This window comes from Coregonus lavaretus (genome assembly GCF_964263955.1).
Source record: "Coregonus lavaretus genome assembly, chromosome: 7".
Classification (NCBI taxonomy): domain Eukaryota; kingdom Metazoa; phylum Chordata; class Actinopteri; order Salmoniformes; family Salmonidae; genus Coregonus; species Coregonus lavaretus.
This window is the reverse complement of record NC_139994.1, coordinates 18608336-18623099: the sequence shown is the minus strand read 5'-3', so window position 1 is coordinate 18623099 and position 14764 is coordinate 18608336. Positions and strand designations below refer to the sequence as shown.

Genomic DNA, 14764 nt, shown 5'->3' with positions numbered 1-14764 from the left:
AAATCAACACCAGACACGTGACATTATCAACAGACTTCAGATCTACTTACTAAATCAACACCAGACCCATGTGATATTATCAACAGACTTCAGATCTGCTTACTAAATCAACACCAGACCCATGTGATATTATCAACAGACTTCAGATCTACTTACTAAATCATCACCAGACCCATGTGATATTATCAACAGACTTCAGATCTGCTTACTAAATCAACACCAGACCCATGTGATATTATCAACAGACTTCAGATCTGCTAACTAAATCAACACCAGACCCATGTGATATTATCAACAGACTTCAGATCTGCTAACTAAATCAACACCAGACCCATGTGATATTATCAACAGACTTCAGATCGACTTACTTGGTGGCTCTTCGTCCTCGTCTTCATCGTCATCTCTGTAGAGGATGGGTCCGTCAGAGTCTGTCTCCTCATCCTCCTCCTCCTCACTGCTGTCTCCGGGACCCCGGCCCTCTGGAATCACACTGACCCTGGGTTCCCCCACCAGAACCCTCCTGCTCCTGGGCTCCAGCTCAAGCTGCCTGGGGGGCTGGGGGGGCAGCATCCGCCTGGGGTGAAGCTTCTCCAACTCCTCCTGCATGTCAAAGTCATCATCCTCAGGTCTGGAGAGAGGGAGCGAGAGAGAGATTGAGGGAGAAATGTCAACAATTGAGTCTGACTCTTGAATAGAGTGTGATCAAGTGGGTTTGAAGTATGAATATACAGTACTTGTCTTTTTCTATTGTAATGATTGGAGCCACGTTTTTAGCTCAACGTAAATATTGTTCCAGTTTGTATTGTGGTTAATTGACATGCTGTGACATTATGGAAGTATGATAAGTTCAGTAGTGTACTCACAGTCTGAGGGGTTCTATGGTGATGGGTAGAGAGCGTCGGACTCCAGCCTCAGTGAGAAACTCTGGAGGGGACTCAAACAGCATGGAGTGGGCTCTCTGGGATCCGTCTGGGTTAGCCTGGGCCGGGCTGGGGGAGCACAGGGCCCGCTGGATCAGGATGTGCAGGGGGATGGATGGGACTGAGGCTGGGGGGTGGCTGGGTGGCTCTGTGGTGGGGCTGGGAGGGTCCTTCTGATAGATAGGGAGGGGGACGGAGGCAGGGTTGGGGAGCGGTGGGTGGGAGCTGGGAGCGGACATGGGTATATGGGACAGAGGTCGGGGTGCTGGTGCAGGGTCAGAGGTGGGTAGTTGGAGGCCTACTGCCCTGAGGGTGTCCCGGTTGTCGTCTCGGTCTGTGCTGGTGGGTACGGGGACAGTAGGTACGGGGACGGGGACTGGGACTGGGACTGGGACTGGGACAGGACTAGAGGGGCCGGAGGTCTCTGCCTCAGGGGATGGGTCTTCAGAGTGGCGCTTGGTGACGGGGGTCATCCTCTTGGGCGGAGTGGGTGGAGAGCGCCTGGTGGGGGCAGGAAACACGATGACACCACTGCCAGCCTGAGAGAGCTCTGCTATGGAACAAAATGCACAACAGAATGAATACTAGTCATTTACAAGGACAGAACTGACAGAGAAGGTCAGAGGGAAAGAGCGAGGGCATCAAAGCATCACATTCACACTCAAGCAAACTGGTTAAAGGATTTGTTTAGTTGTTTAGTTTCATGAAGGCACAATGCATGTTTAACCTGTGGATGGATGGGATATATTTTAAAAAGCATGATGATATCAGGTCTAGATATTAGCAGCATGGCCTACATCTTATCCTATGGTTCAGATGGAAATCATTCAGTGCCGTATTAAAGCCTGAACAACCTGAAAAGCATTTTATTAGTCGGAATCCATTATTTTGAAGTCATTTCACACGTCTCAGCAGTCTCTCTTGACCTCTCTTTGAAGTCAAAGAAGACACATTCAACAAGCTGGGGCACACTGCCTGGCAGTTAGCCTAACTTCCATGCATTGTTTTCATTCCAGCCAAGTCAAGTTCATTCAGTCAGTTCAGCCACAACTCAATCCGACATGCAATGAATGAAGTAGTGGGGGACGATCAATCTATGCTGGTGGTGCATCACATCACTTGCTATGGGCAGAATGGGGAACAGTTAATCCGTTGTTCCAGTGCCATGCACTGTCAGACTAACCCATCAGACTTGGTGGTGTGCCACAACACGTGCTGTGGAGCAGTTATGGTTATTCAGTGCTAAGCCCATGGATGGACAGCGTCACAGCGTGGCATGGCAGGCTTGGGTTGTGCCCCTCATGACAGGGTACCTGAGCAGGCTTGTTCAGCCCGTCGACAGTGGAGGTAGGTGGGCAGGGAGAGGTAGAGGCCCAGCTCCCCCTGCCTTCTCCAGCTGGTCCAGTAGTGAGGAGGATGGGGACCGTGGACCCTGGAGGCCCTGTTCAATGTGGACGCTGCCAGAGATGTGAGGTCAGAGGTCAAGGCCTTCAGCAGGCTGGTTGAAGGTGTGGGACACTGAATAACTGGCCACTGTTGCCCAGCTAGGCAGATTGTTTCCTGAATTAATATCTAACCTAATATATATCTATATCTAACCTAAGGATAGACTTCGGATATAGAAAACTGCCAGGCATCATGATTGTCTGTTTACAGGCTGGTGAGGACGTAGGCCTATCGTATGCATATACTGTGATGATACGTAAACCGCTGCTCTCTTGCAGTGACAGAATGGATGTTTGCATTCTGTGGATCCTTTATGGTATATGACCAATGACAGAGTTGTATAACCATTGACTGATGACACTCTTGTGATTAGCCAGGAGACATGCAGGGAAAATAACATCAGCTGCAGGCTTTAACACTTGCTGAGTGTGCAGAACTGAATCGTGAGGTGTGTGTGTCAGTGTAGCAGCCAATCAGAATTCAGACTCAGAAAGCTTATCAGGGAGGAGATCCACATAATGAATACTATCATTTCTGCTGTACACAACTGTCAACCAGATGTCCACTGTATCTACAGTGGGGAGAACAAGTATTTGATACACTGCCGATTTTGCAGGTTTTCCTACTTACAAAGCATGTAGAGGTCTGTAATTTTTATCAAGGTACACTTCAACTGTGAGAGACGTAATCTTAAAAAAAAATCCAGAAAATCACATTGAATGATTTTTAAGTAATTAATTTGCATTTTATTGCATGACATAAGTATTTATTATATTATATTATTATTATTATTATATTATATTATTATTATTATTATTATATTATTATTTGATCACCTACCAACCAGTAAGAATTCCGGCTCTCACAGACCTGTTAGTTTTTCTTTAAGAAGCCCTCCTGTTCTCCACTCATTACCTGCATTAACTGCACCTGTTTGAACTCGTTACCTATATAAAAGACACCTGTCCACACACTCAATCAAACAGACTCCAACCTCTCCACAATGGCCAAGACCAGAGAGCTGTGTAAGGACATCAGGGATAACATTGTAGACCTGCACAAGGCTGGGATGGGCTACAGGACAATAGGCAAGCAGCTGGTGAGAAGGCAACAACTGTTGGCGCAATTATTAGAAAATGGAAGAAGTTCAGATGCCGGTCAATCACCCTCGGTCTGGGGCTCCATGCAAGATCTCACCTCGTGGGGCATCAATGATCATGAGGAAGGTGAGGGATCAGCCCAGAACTACACAGCAGGACCTGGTCAATGACCTGAAGAGAGCTGAGACCACAGTCTCAAAGAAAACCATTAGTAACACACCATGTCGTCATGGATTAAAATCCTGCAGCGCACGCAAGGTCCCCCTGCTCAAGCCAGCGCATGTCCAGGCCCGTCTGAAGTTTGCCAATGGCCATCTGGATGATCCAGAGGAGGAATGGGAGAAGGTCATGGGGTCTGATGAGACAAAAATTTAGCTTTTTGGTCTAAACTTCACTCACCGTGTTTGGAGGAAGAAGAAGGATGAGTACAACCCCAAGAACACCATCCCAACCGTGAAGCATGGAGGTGGAAACATCATTCTTTGGGGATGCTTTTCTGCAAAGGGGACAGGACGACTGCACCGTATTGAGGGGAGGATGGATGGGGCCATGTATCGCGAGATCTTGGCCAACAACCTCCTTCCCTCAGTAAGAGCATTGAAGATGGGTCGTGGCTGGGTCTTCCAGCATGACCACGACCCGAAACACACAGCCAGGGCAACTAAGGAGTGGCTCCGTAAGAAGCATCTCAAGGTCCTGGAGTGGCCTAGCCAGTCTCCAGACCTGAACCCAATAGAAAATCTTTGGAGGGAGCTGAAAGTCCGTATTGCCCAGCGACAGCCCCGAAACCTGAAGGATCTGGAGAAGGTCTGTATGGAGGAGTGGGCCAAAATCCCTGCTGCAGTGTGTGCAAACCTGGTCAAGACCTACAGGAAACGTATGATCTCTGTAATTGCAAACAAAGGTTTCTGTACCAAATATTAAGTTCTGCTTTTCTGATGTATCAAATACTTATGTAATGCAATAAAATGCAAATTAATTACTTACAAATCATACAATGTGATTTTCTGGATTTTTGTTTTAGATTCCGTCTCTCACAGTTGAAGTGTACCTATGATAAAAATTAGACCTCTACATGTTTTGTAAGTAGGAAAACCTGCAAAATTGGCAGTGTATCAAATACGTGTTCTCCCCATTGTATGTATACAGTGTGCGAGCGTGAAATGGAGTAACGTATCTATGAGGACCATGCCTTCAGAATGGCATAGGACTTTTCTAATTGTGTCACAACCACTGTTACTATACAGACTGTTGGAATGGGCTCCAGACCTAGGGCAGCGGACATGGAATACTGAGGCAGCCAATCAGAGCCCTCGATGCTCTGGAGTTGCTCCAGGCCTGTCGGAGGAGTACCAGCACGGCGTTGTGTGTGTGTGTGTGTGAGAGTTGTGCTTGCATAAACGCGGCAAAGACAAGCCCTTGCCTGCCCCTCTCTTTGGAGACTCGCTGTACAAACTGCAGACTAGGGCCTTTTCTTGTTTGGACAAAAGTCTGTCCTCTCTCCTCCGTGACCAGGAAACTGATGAGTGTTCGAGGAGAGTGTCAATTCGTTAGTAGGCAAACAGAAGATGGTCCTCCCCTCCTCGATAGTCTCCTTTTGGCGAGGAAGCGCAAGTGTACCCTACACGAGTCCTTCACGGAAGCGTTTTGAAATCTGCCACACCCCATTGTTTTCTCGAAGGAGAAAAGGATGCAAACGTTTAAAAACGATATGCTACTTATCGTTTTATCTATAAAATGTTGTGCACAACTTAATTTCACTTTACACATTTATTTTGGGATCCACCCTTGTAAACGTAATTTGCCTGATGCGAGTGGAGGACAGTCATTTCATACAAGCGCATTTTCGTCCACGTTCCCTCTCCTCGATTACCTTTGACCTTTTTCAAAAGGATGTGAGAGGATGCAGGAGTTGAGCAAATCCAATTGAGAAAAGGCCTAGGTACTGCATAGAACACCCTGCGTTTCAGTACGCATCGAGAGTAACCACTATACTGCCGGAGGACACATTCTGTTGAAACAGCAAAGGCCACTTAGAAACACCAGAGTCATTGCTTTGGGTTCAAAAAGGTCAAACGTAATTGTAACACTTTACTTGAAGGGTACAGGACTTAACTCATCCATAAACCTACGTAGTACAATTATAACCAGTACATTATGGAGCTAAACAGCAGTACAAACATGGAGCAAAGGCAGGGTAAACTCACCAAGCAGAGCGGCCTGGCTGTTCCGGTTGGAGGGCTTGGGTGGGGGTACAGGTGGCTGCTTGGCATGGGGGGGTACAGGGGGAGGGGTGGCCGACTCCCCCGTGGTGGAGGATGGGGGTACATGGCTGGACCGCGCAGGGGGGACGGGGCTGGAGTGGGTGGGAGGAGGAGGAGGGTCATCACTGATGACCAGGGAGACCGTCCTGGGTGGCTTGGCCACCGCTATAGCAGAGGAGGTGGAGGAGGAAGGTGGGGTGGAGGTCCGGCCAAGCTCCGTGGAGGTGGTGCTGGTGGGTTGGCCCTTGGGAGGGAGCATGGCCTGTTTGGTAGGAGGCTGCGCTCTCCGGGAGGAGGAGGAGTTAAAGGCGGAGTCAGGGTCTGGGGTGGGGCCAGGGGCGAAGCGGACACCAGTGGACTCTACAGACAGGACATGGAGAGACACACCACACACAGAGCGGTAAGGAGGACAATAAGTGTTTCTATTCCCCCTGGTCCCTGAGGCTGAAAGTGCAGCCACAACAAACACACTGTTACTGTACAGTGCTGAGCACATAGAACACAGCGCTGAGATAAGCTGCAACTCAACGTTAGACAATAAGCAGCTTTTTAACAAATTAACTAACTAAAGACAGATTCTGGTCAAGTCCTCACACCTTTCACAGGGGTGAGAACAAGGAGATTTACGAGTTACCAGATATACACGCAGTAGAATGGAAAGAATATCCTAGACACTCAACTAGCAGACAGTAACACATTGCCCTTGCAAAGTGCCCAATAAACTGGGGGTGGTGCTTTGAAATACTTTTTTCCACTAATAATTATTGAACTTCAACACAACTGCAGAGCAACCTTCCGACGTACAAGTGAGTGCATTGACTTTTACGTCCCCAGGCAGTTTCTTACCTGCTCTTCCGCGGGTCTCCCCTCCTTTGGTCTCCTCAGATGGCATGTACTTGGGCAGGGTGCTCCCGCGGTAAGCCTCGGAGGCAGGGCGGAGCCTGCTACGGAGGTCCACTGAGGAGGTCTTCTGCATACTGGGTCTCAGCTCTATCTCGGAGTGGGGTCTGACCACTGGACGGTTCCCTTCTACAGGTCTCAAGAGGGTCTCTGGTTTCCCAGCCCTAGGACTACTTCTCCTATCCCTCTCCTCCCCCCTCTTTTCCCCATCGTCTCTGCGATCACGATCATCTCTCCTTTCGTCTGGCTTTTCACGATCGATTCTCTTATCATCTTTTCTTTCCCGGTCATCTCTCCTCTCTCGATCATCTCTCTTCTCATCTCTCCAGTCGTCTCTTTTCTCTTTTCCCTCTCTGTCATATTTTCCTCCTTTCCCATCTCTCTTCTCCTTGTCCTCCCTCTCTCGATCATCTCGGTCCCTCTCTTCTTTCCCTACCCTATCATCTCTCCTCTCCCTGTCATCTTTCTGGTCTCTCTTTTCCCTGTTGTCTTTCTCATCCCTCTGTTCCCCTCCCTCCCGGTCTCTCTCCTCCCTCTCCCTCTGATCCTTTCTTTCTCTCTCATCACGAGGATCTCTCCTATTCTCTTTACCCTCTCTCCTGTCCTCTTTACCCGCTCTCCTGTCCTCTTTACCCTCTCTCCTGTCCTCTTTACCCTCTCTCCTGTCCTCTTTCCTTTCCTCCTTCCCCTCTTTCCTCTCCTCTCTCTTGTCCTCTTTCCCCTCTCTCCGGTGCTTCCCCTCCTCCTGAGCAGGCCCTCTCGGTAGTGACCCTCCTCTCCTCTCCGACACGTCAGAGGGCAGTCTGCTCCGTCTTGCCAGATCTATGGCCGATATCCTGGTGTGCGAGTCTACGTCCAGTGGGGCTCGGTTGGAGCGCGAGGCATCGGAGGGCACCCTGCTCCTGCTCCGGGGGTCGTCTGAAGAGACAGTGCCCCGCCGGGGGTCCTCTCCCTGGGGCAGCCAGGTGGGGTTGAGCCCTGGGCCTGGCTCCCCCCGGGACCCCCTGACCCCTGACTCTGAGACCCGGTCAACGTTCATGGGTACTGGCTGGCCATTCTTCACCAGCGGACCTTTAGAGTGGTTCACATCGTTGCTCTCTGTCACACAGAAACACATTCTGATAAAGAATTTGAGGTCAGCAAAGACATTCTCTACATCTCAACATTCTCTAAAATCGTTACCCTACTACAGTTTTGTTTCTCATTGATAAAATATAGGCTACTACGTGGTCCTCTGTAGCTCAGCTGGTAGAGCACGGCGCTTGTAACGCCAAGGTAGTGGGTTCGATCCCCGGGACCACCCATACACAAAAAATGTATGCACGCATGACTGTAAGTCGCTTTGGATAAAAGCGTCTGCTAAATGGCATATTATTATTATTATCTCTGTAGGTCCTTTGCCTGTCAGGGCCCGTATAAACAAAGCATCTCCGAGTAAAAGCGCTGATCTAGGATCTGTCCATATAATCGTATTCATTATGATCTAAAAGGCTAAACTGATCCTAGATCTGCACTCCTACTCGGAGAGGCTTTGTGGATACGGGCCCTGGTCTACATACCATTCTCTGGAAGTTCTTTCAGTACTCCTCTGTCTATCAGCTCCTGACGAGGTCTCCTTACCGAGATCTTCCTCTCCAACACTGAAAGTAAACAAAAGTTTCATTTTCCCGTAACAAAGGTGGCTTGATGAGTAACCTTGTCTGAGACCATGAAGACTTCAGCTGACAGGTCCTTACAGTGCTGTACAATCCATACATCAATGTTACTATTTCTAAAGGGTAGGTACCTATTGAGGTTTCGATAAACGTCTCACTGCTCTTCTTCTTCCTCCACTTCCAGGGCTTGAACATATTGCCGAAGCTGGAGAACTTGCCCTTGCGTTTGGAGGGAGGGGTTTCGCCTGATGAGTTCCCCCCCTCGCTCCCTGTCGTACTATGCTGCAAGTCCACTTCATCATCTGGAGAGGGAGGGAGGGGAGTGGCATGATGCTTATTACAAGACATAAGATGAAAGCAAGGAGGATAGAAAGTGATGATAGGCTAGGCCCCAACTAACTCTACAGTGCTACAGTATGTCTTCAACAGTTTCGTTACAGTATGAACTAGGCCTGAGCTGGTTGGTGCTACCTTCCACTGTCATGTTAGAGTACAGAGTGTGTGTGTTATACTTGACCACAGTACAGACTGTGAGCCAGGCTTAAAGCTGAAGGCTGCTCTGAATTCCACTCTTATTGGCTGCCGAGTTGTACCAGCTGGCAGAGATTCTTATATTGGTATATTGATAATACATCTTTGGCTGCTTCTCTAACTCAAGAGTTTCTAACATTGAACGGAGATTGTCTTTCCATTCTGGTAGGGAGAAGTCTGAGTGGGATGGTTTCAATACTGTTTCAATACAAACATAAGCCCATCACACTTACAGTCAAGAGTACAAACATAATTACTACAGAAACTGTAGACAGAGAGAAGAATAAACAAACAAGCAACACATTGGAGAGGATAAGGTTAGTCTCCCAGAAACCATGACTCATAACTGGTCTCCAGCTGATGACATCACATGCTGCTGTAAACCATGTTATAGATACCGGAAGACTCATTATGGGAGTGAAATATCCACACATTCTTAGGTGATGAGTCAACCACACATAAACACTTGCTGCACAAAAGGACGGTGCTTAGGACATACAGCATGTTGATGGTTGACTGACTGAATCAATGCACTCCCTAAGGAACCAGCCAGGAAGCTTTTAATAGCATGAGTTCTATATAAAACACCAGACATATGTTACAGTCATCTGCCTTGTTTTGCTGAGGTCACACCAATCCAGTCTATGGGTCACACTTTAGGACAGAGGCAATTTGCAACTTCATCCTCAATTCCCCTCATCCTCCCACTCCTTCCATCTCTCCCTCATCCCCCTCTATTCTGACTCTTACCTGAAAACACCCTGGCATGAGAAAGAGAGATCAAAGGTAAGTGGAGAGCAACAGATCGAATTCACTCGATTGGCAATTTGACAGATTCAAAGAGCGAGAAAGAGAGAGAGCGAGAGCGAGAGAGAAGGCATATCGTGCCACTAAATAGTATGAATAGACCTAAGAATGCTAAAAACAGGATACCAGTACAATTATTTGATGGCAAAGGTGTTTGCTAAACAAATTAATAATGTTATAAAAGACGAGTAGAGAGAGCAAGACGAGAGAGAAAGAGAGAAAGAGAGGGACAGCAAAACAGCAAAGAGAGAGAGGTTGGGAGACACAAGAAATGGCAAGTCGTGTGAGACGGGGCCAGGATTCAGAAAGGGAAGATGGGAGTGTTGATATCCCTGTGGCAGGCAGGTGCAAGCGCCAGGGCTAGGGCACCTCAGTTCCAGAGAAAACCGTTTGAAAGAGAAAGCGACAGAAGCCAGTCAGTGCCAGCAAAAACAAAACAAATGAAAGAATCCCACCAGAGCTTTGCGTTCAGTTGTTGTTTTGTCTGTGTCCTCTAGCCTGAAGATTACATCAGACCAAATGCCAATATGCATCTGAAAACATCCATCTAGTGTGCATAATATGTACTGTAAATACTGTAGTTCCACATCCAGGCCACATGGCAATTGTGCTGGTCTGGAAACAGTGAACACTCAGAGATGCAGTTCCCTACAGTACTGTAGTTCTTCTCAAGGTTAGTCTAGGCTAAATGTAGTAGCCGCAGCAAAGCTCAGGACATTATATTTCATTTGGGTACAGACAGTTCCATTCAGGAACAACTGAGGAATCATACTTTATCACGGTCACCAGAACTATCAATTCCAACTGAACTTAAAACACCAGCAATCACTATGCTAAGTCACCATAATTATTTGTATTTTTTTTTGGGGGGGGGGGGGGGGGGGGGGAATATATTGGAGATTTTGAGATTAAGGGTTCAAACCGCCGTGTCTTTGTGAGACGCGGTGTGGGTAAACGGATGATCCCCGCATGTGTAATTCCCACCGTAAAACATGGAGGAGGTGGTGTTATGGTGTGGGGTTGCTTTGCTGGTGACAATGTCTGTGATTTATTTAGAATTCAAGGCACACTTAACCAGCATGGCTACCACAGCATTCTGCAGCGATACGCCATCCCATCTGGTTTGGGCTTAGTGGGACTATCATTTGTTTTTCAACAGGACAATGACCCAACACACCTTCAGGCTGTGTAAGGGCTATTTTACCAAGAAGGAGAGTGATGGATGCTGCATCAGATGACCTGGCCTCCACAATCCCCCGACCTCAACCCAATTGAGATGGTTTGGGATGAGTTGGACCACAGAGTGAAGGAAAAGCAGCCAACAAGTGCTCAGCATGTGGGAACTCCTTCAAGACTGTTGGAAAAGCATTCCAGGTGAAGCTGGTTGAGAGAATGCCAAGAGTGTGCAAAGCTGTCATCAAGGCAAAGGGTGGCTATTTGAAGATTCTCAAATATAAAATATATTTTGAATTGTTTAACACTTTTTTGGTTACTACATGATTCCATATGTGTTATGTCATAGTTTTGCTGTCTTCACTATTATTCTATAATGTAAAAAAAATTTAAAATAAAGAAAACCCATTTTTTTTCCCCCCAATCTTTTGACTGGTAGTGTATACATTTTACATAACGCAGTCACATAACAATAATACATTACCAAACACTCTTTAATCCCACCCCTCAGCCACTCTAAGCCTACCCCACCTATCACCATAGACCACCCACCATAGACCACCCATGCACTGTCAAATGTGGAACCTTATATAGACAGGCGTGTGCCTTTCCAAATCATGTCCAATCAATTGAATTTACCACAGGTGGACTCCAATCAAGTTGTAGAAACATCTCAAGGATGATCAATGGAAACAGGATGCACCTGAGCTCAATTTCGAGTCTCATAGCAAAGGGTCTGAATACTTATGTAAATAAGGTATTTCTGTTTTTTTATTTGTAATAAATGTGCAACATTTAAAAAAAAACCTGTTTTCGCTTTGTCATTATGGGGTATTGTGTGTAGGGTGATGAGGATTTTGTATTTTATTTAATCAATTTTAGAATAAGGCTGTAACGTAACAAAATGTGGAAAAAGGGGTCTGAATACTTTCCGAAAGCACTCTGTGCTGCACTGTATTTGTCACCATGTGTTACAAGTTTATTGTATGTAATAACTACATTACATAACTTTACCAACTCAGTTTAAAGTACGCAATACTTACTACTATGCCTACACAACATTAACATTCCCCAACGGGCTCCAATATAAAACCCAGTTGTTCAGATAAAATAGCTAAACCAAGGCATGTCATTTGTTTAGTTATTAAAGAGTTGAAAGTGCAGTGCACAACAAAACAATGCTAACCTATGAAAGTCCACAACATTACACAGAAAACACTGACTGACCACACCATGTCATGTGGTTCACATTTTTACAAAGGAAAAAAACCAACGGGGGCTAAATTACAGATGAATCAGAAACCCACAATACAAGCCCAATAAAGTTGAGCACAAGAAGAAGCAGGATAACAGGGAGAGGACTTTATTGTCTATTGTCCACAGAAATTAGCATGCTGCTTTACCCCATCACCTCCAAGACAATCTCAGATGAGCCACCACCCCACATGGTACAGAGATCACGACAATTAGGCCTAAATCCAACAGTAATGTGTTCTTCTCACTGACTAGAACTCACAATCCAAGCCTAAATAACTATACTGAGCCACCATGCCATCAAGAGACCTCTCTCTGCACACAGTTTACTATGGAACAGTCAAGTTGTCCAAATCCAACAGTTATGTGTTCCGCCCTCTGACAGACACAGCCACAGCAGCAAAAACAGGTTTCTGTGTTTGTCTCTGTGTATTAGAGGGAGTGGAACGATGGGGGCTTTAGGCTAGGCAAACTGTACAACACCATAATAAGAGATGGAGTCCTGAGACACACACACAGAGAGACACACACAAACAATGGCAGCTGGTGCCTTGCACTCCAAGCTCCACTGTTTTTAATAAAGAATCCCATGTTCCATCGTAAAAAAAGGGGGGGGGGGGGAGACAGCGAGGGAAAAAGAGGAGTTTAGACAGCGGAGTGGGTTGGTGAATTACACAATCACCACATTCCATCAGCATACATTCCCTCACACCTGTTTGTGCCTGCCCTTCTCTGCCTCCTCTCTCTCTCCTTCCAACACAAAAACACCTACAACACATCTCTTCCATATCCGCCTACCCTTTCTCTTCCATGCTAACACAAACACTCTACAAAACATTCCACAAAAAAACTCCTCTTCCAAAGACTCAGCTGGAGACCACCAATACAAAAGCAGGTCCTTAGGTCCTGTTACATCCTCTGTTCTTCCACACTAACACAAACAAATAGCGCTCTACTGAGTAGGCTACTTCACAAACTCCTCTTCCAAAAACAAATACAAAAGCTAATGTCCTCAGGTTCTGTACAGGTTCCTGTTCTGTCCCTGGACTCACCAGTGTTGTGTTGAGCAGGTTGCAGTTGGTGTTGCTGGGGCACTGTCTCAGCATAGCTGGCACTCTGTCCCATGCTACCCCACGCCCCTGTCCTCTCTGGCCCACCGGCCCCTAACTCTCCTGGGGTCCACGGCAGGGAGGAGGGATCCAGACACAGAGGAAAAATAGATCCCCTGCTACGATCCTCGCCAACAAACCCAACCGCCTTAACGCTCCTGTAACCCAAGACTCTCCTACTCCCTTGGTTCACGTCGCTCTCTTCCTCTCTTTCTTTCCGCCCTTCCATCTATTTCTCTGTGTGTTTTGGTCTCACACTCTCACACACACTCGCTTACTCACTCAGTTTGCTAAATCCCTCCTCCCTTCCCTCTTGTCTGTCTAGCTGACTTCATAAATAAGGTACACCAGTTATAAGGCAGCGGCATACCGGCAGACTCCGATGCCGGTCATTCCTCACTGCAGATTTTTCAGGGGCAAAGTTCACAGGAGGCGAGAGAGCAAGCTCTCTGGATAAAATACCTGGGTTCAAATACTATTAGAAATCATTTCAAATACTTTATCTGGCCTTGATTGAGCTTGCCTGGCACAATGGGACGAATATAATAGAGTGCAAACTCCACCCATCTGGCACTCCAGGCAGACTAGAGAAAAAGCTAACAGTATTTGAGAGAATTCAAATGGTATTTGAACCCAGTTCTGCTGGGGAGAACAGTGGTTGGTAACTGGAGGGGAGGGCTCTCTCTCTGGGGAGAGGAGAGGTTGGTAACATGAGAAGTGGTGGAAGGTGAGACGGGTCTAGGTGGAGGGTGGAGCTCCGCACCAGGCAAAGCGGATGTGATGTCACGGAGGTGTCGTATTACACACCCGGAGTCAACCATATAGCCGATAATGTGTAGTGCATCACCCATGAGTGAAGGGAGGATTATAAGCATGTGTTGTTGTACAGAAGGCCTGCTGAATGTTAGAGCTGTTGCTGACAGGTTAATTGAAACACTTTTCTTATTTTATGGATAGATTAGTTTGGATGGACAGTTTGAGGACAGAAGTGTTGAGAAGGAGATAAGACACTAGCATAGCAGCTCACCTAAGATGCCCCAAACTCAACACAATGCTAAAATCAACACCACCACAATATCTCAGGGCACGCTGAATTCTACACCGGAGCACACATTTCCTCAAGAGGTGTTTCTGCTTTCTATCGGTCTTTCTTTCACAGTGGGACTATTGGGGGAAGTTAACTAACAAAGGAGCAGGAGATTTCAGTGAGTGCTTAATGTGTCAGTCAGAAATCCCTGTTGAGCATGGAGAACAGCAATCTTTCTTCAGTCCTGTTGTACTGAACTGTGGTAGTAGTGAGTGGTGTGGTTACATGTAAATCAGTCTGTTTAGGATGAGAGGGGGAGAGGAGAAATAGCTCCTGGAGGGAGAGATAAGGTGAGTTAGAGGGAGGGAGGTAAGGAGAACGTATGTCTTTCCTACTGCGGGCTGTGCAATAGACTAGGGATGCAACCCCTTCAAGTCTGCAAGAAGATGCAACCCAGACTCTACAAACACATTCCATTCACTGAGAATCTTATCAAGAGCAGATTTGAGAATGACCAGACCAGTCAGCGTTGCCTGGTTGACTATGAGGCCAATTTGTGAATAGCTAGGCCTATAGCC

The 14764-nt window shown here is 46.9% G+C and overlaps 1 protein-coding gene across 15 annotated transcripts in view; it reads right to left on the bottom strand.

Annotated features, from left to right (window-relative positions):
- Positions 1–14764, bottom strand: part of LOC311131968 (phosphatase and actin regulator 4B-like) — a 43718-nt gene that overhangs the window by 11750 nt on the left and 17204 nt on the right. For 13 of the 15 annotated variants that reach the window (XM_084165103.1, XM_084165100.1, XM_084165108.1 and 10 more), the window contains 6 exons: positions 8417–8587; positions 8190–8270; positions 6577–7728; positions 5674–6090; positions 864–1473; positions 369–628 (listed from right to left, as the gene is read on the bottom strand). In XM_084165103.1, the coding sequence (XP_084021229.1) occupies positions 369–628; positions 864–1473; positions 5674–6090; positions 6577–7728; positions 8190–8270; positions 8417–8587 (2691 nt within the window). Of the gene's footprint in view, positions 1–368; positions 629–863; positions 1474–5673; positions 6091–6576; positions 7729–8189; positions 8271–8416; positions 8588–13102; positions 13573–14764 lie in introns of those variants that run through there. The other 2 variants (XM_084165099.1, XM_084165106.1) reach the window with 2 other exon arrangements.